Below are 14,256 nucleotides of genomic sequence, written 5' to 3'. Positions count from 1 at the left end.
CTTATTTAGTATATGTTACTTTGAAGAATCTGTTTCTGCAAGTCTTACTGCTGCCCAACCTTCCAGTGTTAGTTTTTAGTCTCTTACCTGGCAATATTATCCTTTTCAAGAAGAAGTCCAGTCCTATGGTTTGTTTGTACTGTTTTCCAAATGTTTCTTGGGCAAAACGTGTGGCTAAGGATGTCTGAAACAGAACAATATCAAGTTAAGTTGTCATTTTAAACAGAAAAAACCTTGACGTTAAACCAGAGGTATGAAATACAATTAAGCATTTTTTAAATCAATGCATGCTGACAGCGTTCATAGATTTGGGTTGACAAGCACTCCAGCCAACTTCAACATATTAAGAGGAGGTGGCAAAGGCTACTAATTTATGCAAGAAGCAGCAAGGCATGTATTTCCTTTGTATTTCAAAGATACTGTGATCTTCATACTACAAATTACACAGATTTGAACAAGATATCATTAGTACACTCAAACTGACACTAATCTAAGTGACACTATCCATACCTGAAGAACTTACTATTTTTAAAAACCATTCATTTCCAAAACAAGGGTCTTACCCCAGTACAGAACACCATGATCCCAAAACAGCTTAGGGGGAGGGAACAGAGATCAGCACAGTGAGAAGTCCCATGGGGGCTCCAAAGCATGGCAAGATTCCTGCCACTGTACATCAAAGTTTCAGGATCAGGGATACATGAGGTCTAAGATAGGAAGAATTCTTTCATTTACACAGAAAAAAACTAAATTTGTGTTAAGAACGCACATTCGCAGAATCATTCCTTCAAGTAGAACTTTGGAAACTTATTCCTTTAATTTATATTTTGTGGATTTATGAAAGTAGACCAATATACTGTTGACCTAAGAATCAGCTTTTACTACACACTGCTAAAAGGATACACCACTAACCTACATAAAATAATGAAGCAAGGCGTTTACATTCTTTCCCTAGCAATTTAAGTTCTCCATGCGAGGAGAAAAAAAAAAAAAAAGAAAAGAAAAGGGAAAGAAAAAAAAATTTTTAAAGCCCCACAATCCAAGGTTAAGAAAAAGGAAAGGAGAAAAGCGAGGTGCAATTATAAAGAATACAAAAGTATGTATTGTTGAAAAAACAAAACACTATTAAAAACGAATGTCACATTGATAAAACACATCCTACATCAAAATGGTGGCACACACAAATCTCTTGTTGACATGACATCTGAAAATATAAAAACAAAGTAATTGTAGGGGAAAAAAAAAATCTAAATATGCATTTACATATATAGGGGGAAAAAGGGCTAACAGCCTCACAAAACCCTTATGCTGTCAGAGAAAACTCAAAATTGGCAAGGAATTTTTCTTGCCAGGTTTCCATTTATCAAGACCTGAAGAGACGAGTCACATCACTTGTTATTGGAAAGCGCTGTTAGAACACATTTAGTTAAAAATGCAACAGCAAAATAATGCAAATAGTTCTGAAAAATGAATCATAGAATGGCTTGGGATGGAAGGGACCTCAAAGATCATCTAGTTCCAACCCCCCTGAGAACAGGCAAGTTCTGTTAATAGAATGGTTTTAACAAAGCCTGAAATTATAATAATAATGTCAAATGTTCACAGGAAGAAAAGGTAACTTACACTTTTTTTGCATGAAAACATGACCACTAGAGCTCCAGCATTAAAGCTCTAGTATGAATAGGCAAACATTTATTCAACTATTAAATTACCTATTTTTTTATATCAGAAGTTTAGGAAGTAACCCAAAAAATCAATTAAAGACTATGGCAACATTTTCATTTACTTCACTGAATTCAAGCCCCAAAAGGCTTAAAAATAAATAAATAAATAGGAAAAAAACCCAAGCAAACTAGAAATAGCATGAGTATGCTTATATATTTATATCACTGTGGAAAGGGTGGAAGACCACAGAGGATGAATCGTGAGAAGATTCCTCTGCCTACAACCATGTAACAGTCATACTAACAACATGCAGAAGATAAAATTCAATACAAATTTAAACTATAGTATTGAAAAAGTCAGTAGAACTAATTCTTTTATTCATAATAGTTACCATATCAAGATTAAAAAGACATTATTTTTAATCTGTCATGACCCTAAAGATGCGGATAAGATTAAGAACATAGCAGGAATACAACATACAGTCTTCTCCTTGAAACTTTCCCTTTTGGAAAAGTAACCAGTACCCAGAGTACAGTTTAAAATATCATCTGACTATATCATAATATTCTATATTCTCCAACACACTAATTTAGATCCCCATTAAGTAAGGAACTACTCCCTTCTTGTTTTAAGGGCTCAGTAAATATTAGCTTTATCACTCTGTGACACTCAATATTCCCTGAGGGCTTCCAGGGGTGTTAGTAAAAATAAACAACATACATACATTCAATTAACAACCAACCAATAAGAGCAGCAAGTAATCAACAGCATGGCAAAGTTCTCTTAAACAGTTTTCCTCTACAGCGCTCTTGAATGCAAAGGAATTTATAGCAGAAAATCATTGACTAACTCCTTTTTAATTTTTCTAATAAATGTTAAAGCTCAAGAAAGGTGTTGGATTACCAGACTAGAGTCCTCTATTTATTCACAGAAGAAGAATTCATCCACAAAATACTAAGTGTAATCATTCAAACTTCTCCACAACAGTGAACAAAGAAGCTATGTCAATGAATATTCAAGTACCTCCACAATGCAAATACTCCCTTCAACCCTAAAATTGTTCTGTCATCCTTGCCATAAAAGATTCTGCATGACAGTTTTGCCTGTAAGGATATGTTGGGTACAGCCTATGTAAAAAATAACCAAAGTTAAATAATGGTTCAGTAGAACCGTAACTGTAAAAATGAACAAGTGATCAGTGACCATTTTAAAAACAAAGATTACGCTCCATTCATAAAATTTCAGCCATTAATGCAGAGATCAGAAGACAGCATGACATCAAGAAGGCCTTGTTCCTCCACATCTCTACTAAGACAACCAGGCCACCAGCTTTCATAGAAAACTTCCCATTAGACCTAGTTTGGCAGGTTCACACGTTTGTTTTAAATACTTCAAAGCAAATGTTTATATGCTGTTCTGAACAGCGATACACTATTGAAGGATGGCATTACAAACTCTTTCCTTTTAGACAAAAAAACGTCTTTGGGTCCTAATACACAGCAATCAAGACAGCAGTAATACATAAAAATTACAGTATTCCAAGTGCAAAATACAATGGGCTATTTGGGAAGGTTTTTTGGAAAAAAAAAATGAAGATGCAATTAAACCTCAAAGGCGAGGCAAGACAATTTCTTGCTTCTATTTTTCAATGTCAACAGCTCACAGTACAAACTGCTGACAAGCTATTCCTAAATACATATTTATTAAATAAATTGAAAAGTCAACAAATTGAAAGTCAAACAGAACAAGCAATGGCAGCCAGCTCTGACTGACTACTCATAAGGACAACACGGAAACTTGTAGAGAAAACCCTGCCAATGACAATTTTTTTGAGTACAATCCTACAGAAGAAAGCTTTCAGAAAGCAATGCCAAAGTATAGTATCGTAGTTGTAAGAAAGAAAAACTAAAACAAAAATTCAGTGGGATGCAAGCAAATAGTTCTGAAGCTATTTCCATTCACATACCAACTTTACCAGCCAATCGAGAAGCCACTTTCCAAAAGGCAACACGTACCCATCCCTTCCCTCACTCCCTTCTAGAACGTCAATGCCCTTCTCCAAGCACAGCAACATTCACTCCTCAGTCACGTCCTATCCCTACTGGCAAGAATTTTTAAGACTGACAAAATTAAGAGAAACACTAGGTTAAATGATTAAATGCTTTAACCAGCATGAAAACTAACTGTCCAACACAAAGAATTTCTCACCATCCAGCTTGGGGTGGGGGAAGTATTCTGTAAACAAAGGAAGTAGTTCTGTCATCTGAAGCTGATGTCTTTTGATCCCACTCCTAACTACTGATGAAACTTTGTTCACTCAAAAAGGGAAAATTATTAAGACTTCTGGACATTAGACATGGATCTACAAACTAGGCCAATCCGCACAGGATACTTGATGCAGTTTTACATTTACAAGACTGAACACCAACAACGTTTTAGTCAGCATTGATGAAGTTTTTGAGCCCATGGGTAACAAGATCCAGAATCGGCCAATGCTTAAAAATCTGGCATCCTAAAAAATCCTAAAGCAAGCAGGACACCACTCTGTATTCCAGCCTACGTTTTCGCTCCTGCAAATGGACACACCAGGTCAAGCATTCACTGTTTCATTTTCATCATCTGTCGTTAAGAGGAAAAGGAAAAGGTTGGATGTTTCTGCTACCATACTTAGTCGTTGCTGCAACAGGTGGCAGAAAGACAGAATCTCATCAGCTTTGCTCCTCCTGCACACCTACTTTTCAGGACCTCCCTTCCCACGAATAGCTCCAAGATTTGCTTCCAGAGGCCCAAAGCCTTTTTCAACAGTAGCAAATCAGAGTAGTTCTAGCTCGAACCAGCATCATCATATACTTCAATGTTAAGCCAATCTGTGCACAGCAAGAGTAGAAATATCTGGATCACAATGTCATTTTTATCAATTCATACTAATACTGCCAATAATTTTAATGGAAAATCATTTTGCCTTGGGAAGAGTTGGTTGATTTAAAACCTAGATGCGTAAGGCTGCTGTATGTATATGTGTTCCTTCCTGTAAACAAAATCAAAAAGCCAACTGCTATTAATAATTGTTTATTTTCATCTAACATTGTCCCCACTTCCGATTTTCAGATCTTTTTCCTAGTTTGTCTAGTTCATTAAAATGATTCTCCAGTATCATCTTCTTACTAACCAATCTTGCCTTCCTCAACTTTTCAACAATTTACCATTTTCTTACCATCTCTATTTTACCCTAATACTTTTTCATATTCTACTCTGTCTCACTTTCATTCCTTCTTCCCTTTTTACTCTTTCTCCTTAGAGCTTGCTCCAGCAGTGCTTATTCCTACCCTTAAAATTCTAAGTATCCAATTATTCATTCAACCACCACAGAACAAATGAATAGACATGCAACATTCCTCCCTTGCCTCATGGATAGAGCATTTCCTAGCTAGTGGAAACATAAACGTTACCCTTAGCTTGAACTGACACCGATTTGGTTTTAAATTGCTACCCACCCTAGCACAGAACCTGAATCATATTGCTTCTAAACAACAGATGAGGAAAAAGAAAGCAAGTCACCTTCAGCCAGTTGACTCACAAAGATGTAATTTTTTTTTGCTGGAAAACTGAAGACCAAACAGCCCCAAATGGCCAAGAGGGAGGAAATAAAACTTTTTTTTTTTTTTTCTCTTTTTTTTTTTTCTTTTTTGGCAGGAGGGGGAGCAATGGAAAGAAGTCAGATGCGAACATCTCGCACTAAACACAAAATGCAATACTTCGAAGATATATTCCATTACTTCTTACACTCCTCCTGCCTGATGATCCTAGCAACAGAGGAATTAAAAAAAAACCAAGGTCTTGCACAGTAAATGAGAGGCTAAGTATGTATGTGTGTAAAGACCAGCTGTGAACCAGATGTGAGAAGCAGGCTATTTAGAGTTGAAAACATATAGACATACACACGTTTCAACAAGCGGAACAAGTAGCCAACAAAGGAGAGGAACCTCAACAATTTAGTCTTCTGAGGTGCTTGAAATAGCACTAGGTACATTTTATCCTTCCATTCCATGACTCAATCACTTCTTTATTTTTACAAGATCTTACAATAAATCTATTATTGCAAATAATTTGCTGCTAGGCCATCAGGATAGCTGGAAGAAGCCTCTATTACAGCATCATCTAGGGGGGACAGGAGGAAAAGCAACCCACCACAGCATAGCTGCTGCTCATGCAAAATAAACCGCGCTTCATTGAAGCACAGGATTCCTAGAGTCAGCAGGAGATTCAGTGAGTGGGAGCTCCCGTGTGAGAGGTAGGAACCAGCAGAAATATACATCGAAACTCAAGAACACTTGAAAATCCATGTTTGGCGAGAGGTCTTGCCACAAGGTGCTGAACAGCAGTAGTGAAAGGATTCCTCAAGTTGAATGGAAAACTCCTGGGGAAGGCTACTAGTGAAACAGCACTTCAGCTGTCAATCCTGTGCATTTATTACACTCTCATCACATAGTCACTTGGAATTGCCCCTCTACTGACTCAGATGAATACAACACCACTTCAGACTGGGTTTAGAATTGCTGAAAACAAACAAAAAAAATGTTTTATTTCTCCACAGAGCACTGCATAAGTAAGTGAGCAAAACCATGCACGTACTTTCATTAAGAGCTTATTTCTGTTAATGGCAGGCAGTTCATTTAAACCACCTCCAAGAATATTTCTACTTTTCATATGAACTGTGAGGCAGGCAGACTTGCAGGAAGACTTTCTCCCTCCTTGCCCTTTCAAAAGTTAATGATAGAGGAAAAACTGTATTCTTCAAACATACAATAAAATGACTACTTTCAGGTGTATCTCACAAAAGGGTCCAGGCTACATACGGCAACAGGTATGTTCACACATGTATAGGAAAGATCACTGCCTATTTTAACAGTTAAGAAAACAGCCTCTCTTTTGCCATATTTGGTCTCTTTGGCAAAATTTCTCTTTTAAAAAGACAAGTATAATTTGTTTATAAACAGGCTTTTAAAAATAGTACTTAATTATGTTTATAATAGGAAAAAAAAAACCAATTGTTAAGTCACAAACAAAAACTAAATTGACCCAGAAGTCTTTCCAAACTCTGGAACAGTAACTCAAACAGATGCAAACTGCTCTATCCACCTCAGGAGGTTATCGGCCCTGAAGCTGAAGTGGGGAGAACCTGCAGACCCTGCTAACCAACCATCCCCACTCCCCGTTTCGGCGGAAACCGCGAATTCACGTGCTCGGCCCCGACCCCGGCCCCTCCCGGGCACTGCCAACCACCGAGAACAGCTTCGGGCCATTCCAGCAACTCCAGACGAGCCGTTACCCGCCACCGGTGCGCGGTCAGCAGCGCACGGGGATCAATGGGAAACTCCATACCAGGCAGCACCGTAGTAATGACGTATATTAGCCGCTCCTTTTATTAAGGCTCAAGAAAATTGGGTTAAAGCCGCATACGTTTGTAGACCAAGCCTCTTCGGGTGCCGCAAGGGTACGGAAACCCCGTCAGGGGGTCTCGCTGCCGAGCAGGGAGCGGACACCGGCGTCGCAGAGCCCGCCTCTGCCGGCCAGCCGGGGAGCGCCGGGGCCCCGTCCCGGCTCTCCGCTACGTCCCCGCCCCACAGACGCGGGGGAGACAAGGGAGAACGAGAAGAGCCGGGCCGCGAGTGAAGGGGGAGCAGCCAGCCGGCGTCACGCCGCCGCGTATCGCGACAAACGCAGCGCGATAGACTGGAAGCCGCCGCGGGCTGCTCCCTCCTCACCGGGGGAAGGCCAGGAAGGGGGCTCGGGGCACCGCGGCGACAGAGAAGAGCGGGGCGCTGCCGGCGGGGGCCGGCACTGACCTTGCCAGTGGTGCCGTCCCCCAGCACCACTAGCTTGAGCTGGCGGTCCGGACTCTCCTCCTCCTCCGAGTCCGACATGGTCCCTACGCCCCTGGCGGGGAAGAAGAGACGGAGGGCTGCCGGGGAGGATGGGGTTCAGGAGCGAGGAGGGGAAGTGGGAAAGGAGCGAGCGCCCCGCTCACGGAGCCGGCAGCGGTCCAGAGGCCGGAGCCGCCATCTTCCCTCAACGCGCCCGCCGTCGCTATGGCCCGCACCGGGCGAAACCAACGGGAGAGCGGAGGGAAGGGGGAGAGGGTAGCTCGCGGGCGGGAGCTACAGCAACGAGTCTCAGAGCCGCTGCGGGCGCAAGCAGGGGGCACCCGCGACGGCTTCACTTCCGTGTGTCTTGTGTCCCCCCCCAGGAGCCGGGCGAATGGTTCCGCCCGGCTCGCCGCTGCGCGCAGCGGTGGTTCATCCCCGCAGTGCCGCCCCGCGCGGTAACTAAGGCTGCGGCGGCCGCCGGGCGGGCGGCGTGGGGCGCACCAAGGGTAGCTGGAAACTGGGGCGTTCCCGGAGGGAGGCCCTCGGGGAGCGGGGAACCGGTTGGCCGCGGTGGTTCCTGGCAGTGGTGACCCGTTTCAGCCAGGGGACTGCACGGCCATGCTGGCTGCAGCCGCCTCCAGGGCCGAGGCCCTTTCTTGGCTGGGCTTCCGCACAGCGACGAGATACACGAGTGTTTCGGAAGAAACGTGCGAACACGGCAGGCAGGTGCGGTAGCAGGCGCGGCGCGGAGCCCAGCCTGGTGTCCCCAGGTCGCGGCTCAGCCGCTCTCGACAGCCCTTTGCCTGACCGCCTCCTCACCCCCACAGGCAGAGGCTCGGAACTTTTCTATCGATACAGGCTGTTAGTGAGAAAACTTGTCGACATTGCCCTAACTGAATCTTAAATCTGCTACTTTATTACGCACAATGACCACCGAGAACAGTTTATAACCTCCTCTTTTGCAGCAGCCTTTCACGTAGTTAAAAACTTAGTATGTTTTTGGTCTGTCGTCTTTTCTGTAGACTAAACACCTCCTCTTCGTTCAGTCTTTCCCCAGGTTGGCTTTTCTAGACTTCTGATTATTCGTGTTGCTTTCCTTTGGCCTCCCTCCACGCTCTCGAAGTGTTATGCCAGCAGCTGGATGCAGTACTCCGGTTGAGGCTGCCTGAGTACTGAGTAGAATGGAGGTATTACCTCATGCGTCTTACATACGAGACTGCTGTTTACATATCCTGATATGATGTTTGCTTTCTTCACGATATAACATGGCTGACTTGTACTGTTCCTAATTTACTAAAAAACCTTTGAATGCACTCCTATTATCAGAATTTCATACACTTCTAAGGTTTTATCTCTGTTTAACCGTAGTGCATTCTGCTTGTCCCCATTGAATTTCATCCTGTATTTCAGGCTACTTGCACTATTTGTCAATATAATTTTATTTATAATCTTGTCCTCCAAAACACATGCTATCCCTTCCAACTTGGTTGTATCAGCAACTTTAAGAATCATATTATGTATTCCAGAGTCATTAATAAACATATGCAATACTACCAGATCTCTGCAAGCCCCTGTTAGACGTATCCTTCCGGTATGACAGGTGATAGCCATTCTTTGGGCATAGTTTACACAACAATTTGAACAAAAGACAGCTAAAACTGTTTAAAGTATAGAGGTACTTTAATGGATTCGATATCAAGCTAAGAATGTTTAGAACAACTTTGTGTAATGCCTGACTAGAAATCATTCCTCTTTCAGTCTCTTTCGGGTTTTCTTTTTGACACGTATGTCAGAAATTTCCAAAATGACAAGTACACTGTTCTACTGTTTTGCTCAAACCTCAGCAGGATCAAGAAAATTCCTTATTACTCATGTATTCAAGTGTTCACAGAATTGAGGCCAAATGCTTTCCCAATGACATTCTGAAAAAAGGGGAAAAAAAGCAGAAAAGACCTTAATTTCTAATGGAAAACCAGACACAAATCTTTGTCACTTTCTTCATACTTAAAAACAAACTTATTACTCATCAACTGTTTTCCACTTCAAATCATCTTTCTGCCTAATTATACAGCAAGTTCTCTTAACTGGGAACTTCAGCAAGACCAGTGTCAGGGCTCAGCTGAACAGTATTTCTTGGAAGGAAGAGCAACAAGGACGAACATGGAATTTTCCTTTATGGTTTCTGACATACTGGACAGTTGTACAATTGGCATTAGACATTTAAAAGCTCCACATTTCGCATCAGGGCAGACACATGATTGATAAAGCACTGTTGATGAAACTGTTCATATTCCTGCCAATTTTGCCTCAATTAATCACATTAAGAAAGAACATAAAAGATTAATTCAAAGCTTCCCAGTGCTTTTAGGGAAAAGCAGGGTTCTATTCAACCCCCAAGATGAGGATTAGCAGGGTTTGGGCTATGTGTGCAAAAGCAGGGTTATCAGAGAGGAAGGTGCTCCAGGTCTCCAGGCTACACATATTCTCATTTGAAACATGGCAAAATGCATGTGTTGTAATACACATCCCCAAACTTAATTTTCTTCTTACATTACATTCATTTACCCTCCACAAATCACCCAAGCTTATTAAAAATTAGTGTGATCATCTAAGTGAGCGAACAATACAGAAAGAACTGTTTCGTCTTGAATATGGCATTCACAGGCTTAAAGTTGTCTTGAGATTCTGTGTCTGATCTATGTAAATAAGAGCTTCTATGTCAAGGCATAATTTTGGAGATACAAAGAATGCTTGATATCGATAAACATGTATGTTTGCTATTTTGCTACCAAGAAAGACGAATGGAAACTACCCCGGGAGACTGCATAGTAATGTAACTCAGCCCCCAAGAACCCCCTTGGAGCTGTTAAGCATATGGGTGACAGGGATGTGCTAAAATCCTTTTTTACTACATAAAAAAAAAACCCAGTGTACAAGATTAAAGCTGCCCAGTGGAGTTAATGCTTTAATTAACAATAAAACTACAAAATTTTTACCATTATTTCACTTTATACTAGCATAACGGAGCAAACAATCAGACTACAAATCTTTATACGTCTTATTTGTTGATGCCCAGCAAGCACATTAACAGTGCGGTGTGGTTATTTTATGTGGAGTGTTACGGATGGTTGGTATCAGCACATCTCCTCTAGGAAGACTTTCAAATTGAAATGTTTTTGTCATTGCACTTTTAACTAGGTTGAATATGAACAACATTTTATAGATGAAAGGAAGCTAGTCTTGGACTGCTTGATACATTACAGGTAAAGGGAATATATGAAGCATGTTGAAAAGCACAGGAATTAAACAGAACACACTGCAGTCAATTTTTTTTCGTTGATGGCAGTATGCAAATAATTTGAAACTTTTCTGTATATTTAGAATACTAAGAAAAAAAATCCTTGAGCAGTGCCTTTGAATAAAGCTTTCACTGAAAATTGCCTGGGTCGCCCAGTGACACAGAAAATAAATATATATTGTCTAGTGGGCATTCAGTCAGTATTTTAGCATTTGCTCCTTTGTTTTTCATTACACTTGCTATATATTTTATTTCTTTATGAAGAAATTTCACTTGTAACCTACTAGTAACTGAGAATATTGTCAATAAGTGAGATGGCAACAATTTTAAAATTCCCATATTTCATTTAGGCTCCAAATAAGAAATGGATTATATCCCCATTCTCTGACAAGTTTTGGCCTATTGCCTTGACCACATTCTGCTGAATTAAATCAACTCCTTAATAAGGCAAACAAAATGGCATAGACAGTTTCCTTTCTCTGTATTTCAGAAAAAAAAAAAAAAAAGGAGGAAAAGAGCTATATGACTTCATTTGAATTCCCTAAACCAACAGCTCTTGATTGGTGGAGCCTTGGGTGTTTGAAAACCTCGCAGGAGTCCATGGAAGGTTGCTGAGGAAAGCAAACCCAGAAGGCTTAGATTCAGCCTATGAAGATTTTCACTTTCAGTTGAGAACTTAAAAGAGTCTGTAGGACTGATTGTTGCTGCTGCTTGATGCCACTACTGAGTCTTCCACCTTTATCAGCCAGGCAGCGAGTTTAAGAAATATTTTCATTTGGTTTGTTTCTTCTTCAGATTATCGCTGAAGTTGTTCCAGTTCAGTTTTAGCTAAAAAGACAAGTATTTGAAGGCTTAGCAGCTCTCCCAAAATGGGATCACTACAACTGCTGACTGAGTTTTGGGATGACAGAGAAGTTTAGGAGAGGAGACAGGCAGCAGTGGAGGAATCAGAGATTTTATGTAGGCAGGGAAGTGGGGCTGGAAGGGTTGAGCGAGCATTGTAGGAAGCTGGTGCTGGGAAAGATCCATGGGAATTTCTGAGGGTCAGAGACAAATACAGGAATCATCTTATTCGCTCCCTGCAGTCCACTCCTCCTGCACAACATCTTTCCCTACAACCTCCTGGTCACATTTTTCAGTGCAAGACATTGCTTTTCACTTCTGCACCTGTTTTGAACTAACAATCAGAATACTCTTTTCACCACCATTTTGTTCCAGTTTATTTGTTAGATGAAGAAAGCACAGTTCCAATTTTGGTTCCTTTGCCCCCTTGTTCTTAGGTTACCCTGACTGAGTAACTGTGACATACACAGTTCACAGTGTTTGCAAATGCAAATTGTAAAAATGCAAACTAGACCTTTGTGAATTTGTTAGAATATAGCATAAGGTTGCATTTCCTACATGCAAGTATCTACAAAAGAACCCAAAATCACCACCTACATAGGAAATAGCTGTGTGCTTCTTCCCAGCTCTGAGAAATGGTGCAAGTCAAGCTGAATGAGGTGGGATTCTGGGCTGACAGAAAAAGGAACAGCATGTGTGAGAGCCTACAACCTTTTTGCCATCCTCATCAGGAATGCAGGGTCGTTAGCCAGCGAGTCGTCTGTTCTGTCCTCTTCAGCACTTGATGGAAACAACACATTTCTGAGAGTGATTGACAGGAGCTATGTCCTCTGTTACCAATACAAAAGATTCTTTTAGCTGTTGTTCTGCTGTTTCTTCCTGTGCTTATGCAAACACACACATTTCCTTTTCTGTTTCATTCATATCATTTTTTCTGTTTTAAGTTGCTGTAGCTGGGATCCATAGATGCTGCTCTTAAAGGTGGAAATTGTCATCACATCTCTGAACGAGGGAAAGAAAACGAAAATTATTGCAAAAAAAGTGGAATGTGCATTAAAAAAAATGTAGGATTTACTTGAGTTGATGTTGATTTTGCCACTCAGCTCTGGAGCAGAATAGAAAGCAGCTGTTACTTTTAATTGCTTTAGAGGGTTTGCAAATAAAAAATGAACTGTTTCTTCATCAGCAACGTCTCTAATGTCTTTACCAGATAGTCTTTTCTTCTGCACTGCTTGGATTACTGTGCCTTGAATCAGACTCAGTGATTAATGCAGCTGAGTAGACTGACAACTGAATGGGAAATGGTAAATTATCACTTGTTTTTATACATGTAAAAACCAGGTCCTACTCAAGTTGGAAATCCTCGCTTTTGGAAGGGCATTCTTCCATCTTGCTTCCTGCTAACCAGAGGTCATTTAAGGAATAAATGCTTTAAGTACTTGTTGATTACAGTGATGTAAACGTCTCTGGCCCAGACACTGCAGTGAACAAGACTTTCCACACAGGAATATGGTTAAACTGAAGGCCGCAACTTTTATGCACTACATTGCCTAATAAAACAGGGAAGAACCGCTAGCCAGCTGCTCCCCACAAACTGCCCAGTAAAACAGGACCAGTGAGGTTCACCAAGCACAAGAGTATGGAGGCCAAGCTAAATGTTTAAGAGAAGGCTAACCGCATCCTCCCTCCTGCAAGAGTGACCAAGGCATGTGGTCCCAAACAAAGTATCTCCTTCTACACTGTCTGTGCTGGTGAGAGAAGAGTAAAGTAGTATCTTTTTATCTTTGTGTAAGGTGCTAAATTCTCCCTGCATTGTGGAAAGGGAAATAGCTAACTGACACGTGGCTAGTATTTAAGACATGAACAGTAATTCTGGCCACAGCTAGCATGAAAACCCACATTGGAAACTTGCTCTCCAGTTGTGTGAATGCACAAGTTCTCTGGTCTTTCCACTAGCTGAGTTTACTAGCAAAGCCACACCACATTTTCAGTCTGGTAAACACTTTCTCACTGTTGAAGGAAAGCGCACTAGCCAACTAAAAGGAGAAAATCCAGCAACAGCCAGGCTAAATAACAACTGTTAGAGAAAGAGAACGGGTAAAAAAGACCTTCAGAATAAGAACTAATTTATAGAAGGGACAACTATAATTCACAAGAAGTACATTTAACTTCTACTGAGAGGGTCACTCAGATTTGAAGTTTCCCACCTGAACACAAAGGATCACCGGGAGCTCCTGTTCTTTGTCTTCAAACCACAACGGTTGTTAGAATAATGGGGAAAGCTATCTTGCTCAGTGTTGAGCTGTCACCAGTCCAATAAAAAGCCATTCATTTTCTTCCTTTTACTATAACATGGAAAATAATTCTGGGATTATTTTCTAGCATCTAGAACTGCAGGTTTAGAAGAACCCATCTGAATTACTGGTGTCCTGTTGTTGAATTCCTGAAGGAAACCTTCAGGTTCCATTACAGAAGCAGGAAAGTCATTTCCCCCACTGCTCTTGCTGGAAGCTTGTTCTAGAGCTTTGTGGTTTGACTCAATGTGGTGAGTTGACCCCACCTGGCAGATAACTTCCCACCCAG

At 41.2% G+C, this 14,256-nt stretch overlaps 1 protein-coding gene across 2 annotated transcripts in view; it reads right to left on the bottom strand.

Annotated features, from left to right (window-relative positions):
• RAB28 (RAB28, member RAS oncogene family) overlaps window positions 1-7,589 on the bottom strand; it is a 66,607-nt gene extending 59,018 nt beyond the window's left edge. For both annotated transcript variants that reach the window (XM_009954484.1, XM_086464468.1), the window contains exons 1-2: window positions 7,512-7,589; window positions 88-184 (exon numbers count right to left, since the gene is read on the bottom strand). In XM_009954484.1, the coding sequence (XP_009952786.1) occupies window positions 88-184; window positions 7,512-7,589 (175 nt within the window). The remainder of the gene's footprint in view (window positions 1-87; window positions 185-7,511) is intronic.
• Window positions 7,590-14,256: the final 6,667 nt, after the last annotated feature.

Source organism: Leptosomus discolor, chromosome 4 (genome assembly GCF_034619465.1).
Source record: "Leptosomus discolor isolate bLepDis1 chromosome 4, bLepDis1.hap2, whole genome shotgun sequence".
Taxonomy (NCBI): Eukaryota; Metazoa; Chordata; class Aves; order Leptosomiformes; family Leptosomidae; genus Leptosomus; species Leptosomus discolor.
The sequence above is the reverse complement of the archived record's forward strand: the minus strand, read 5'-3'. Positions and strand labels throughout refer to the sequence as shown.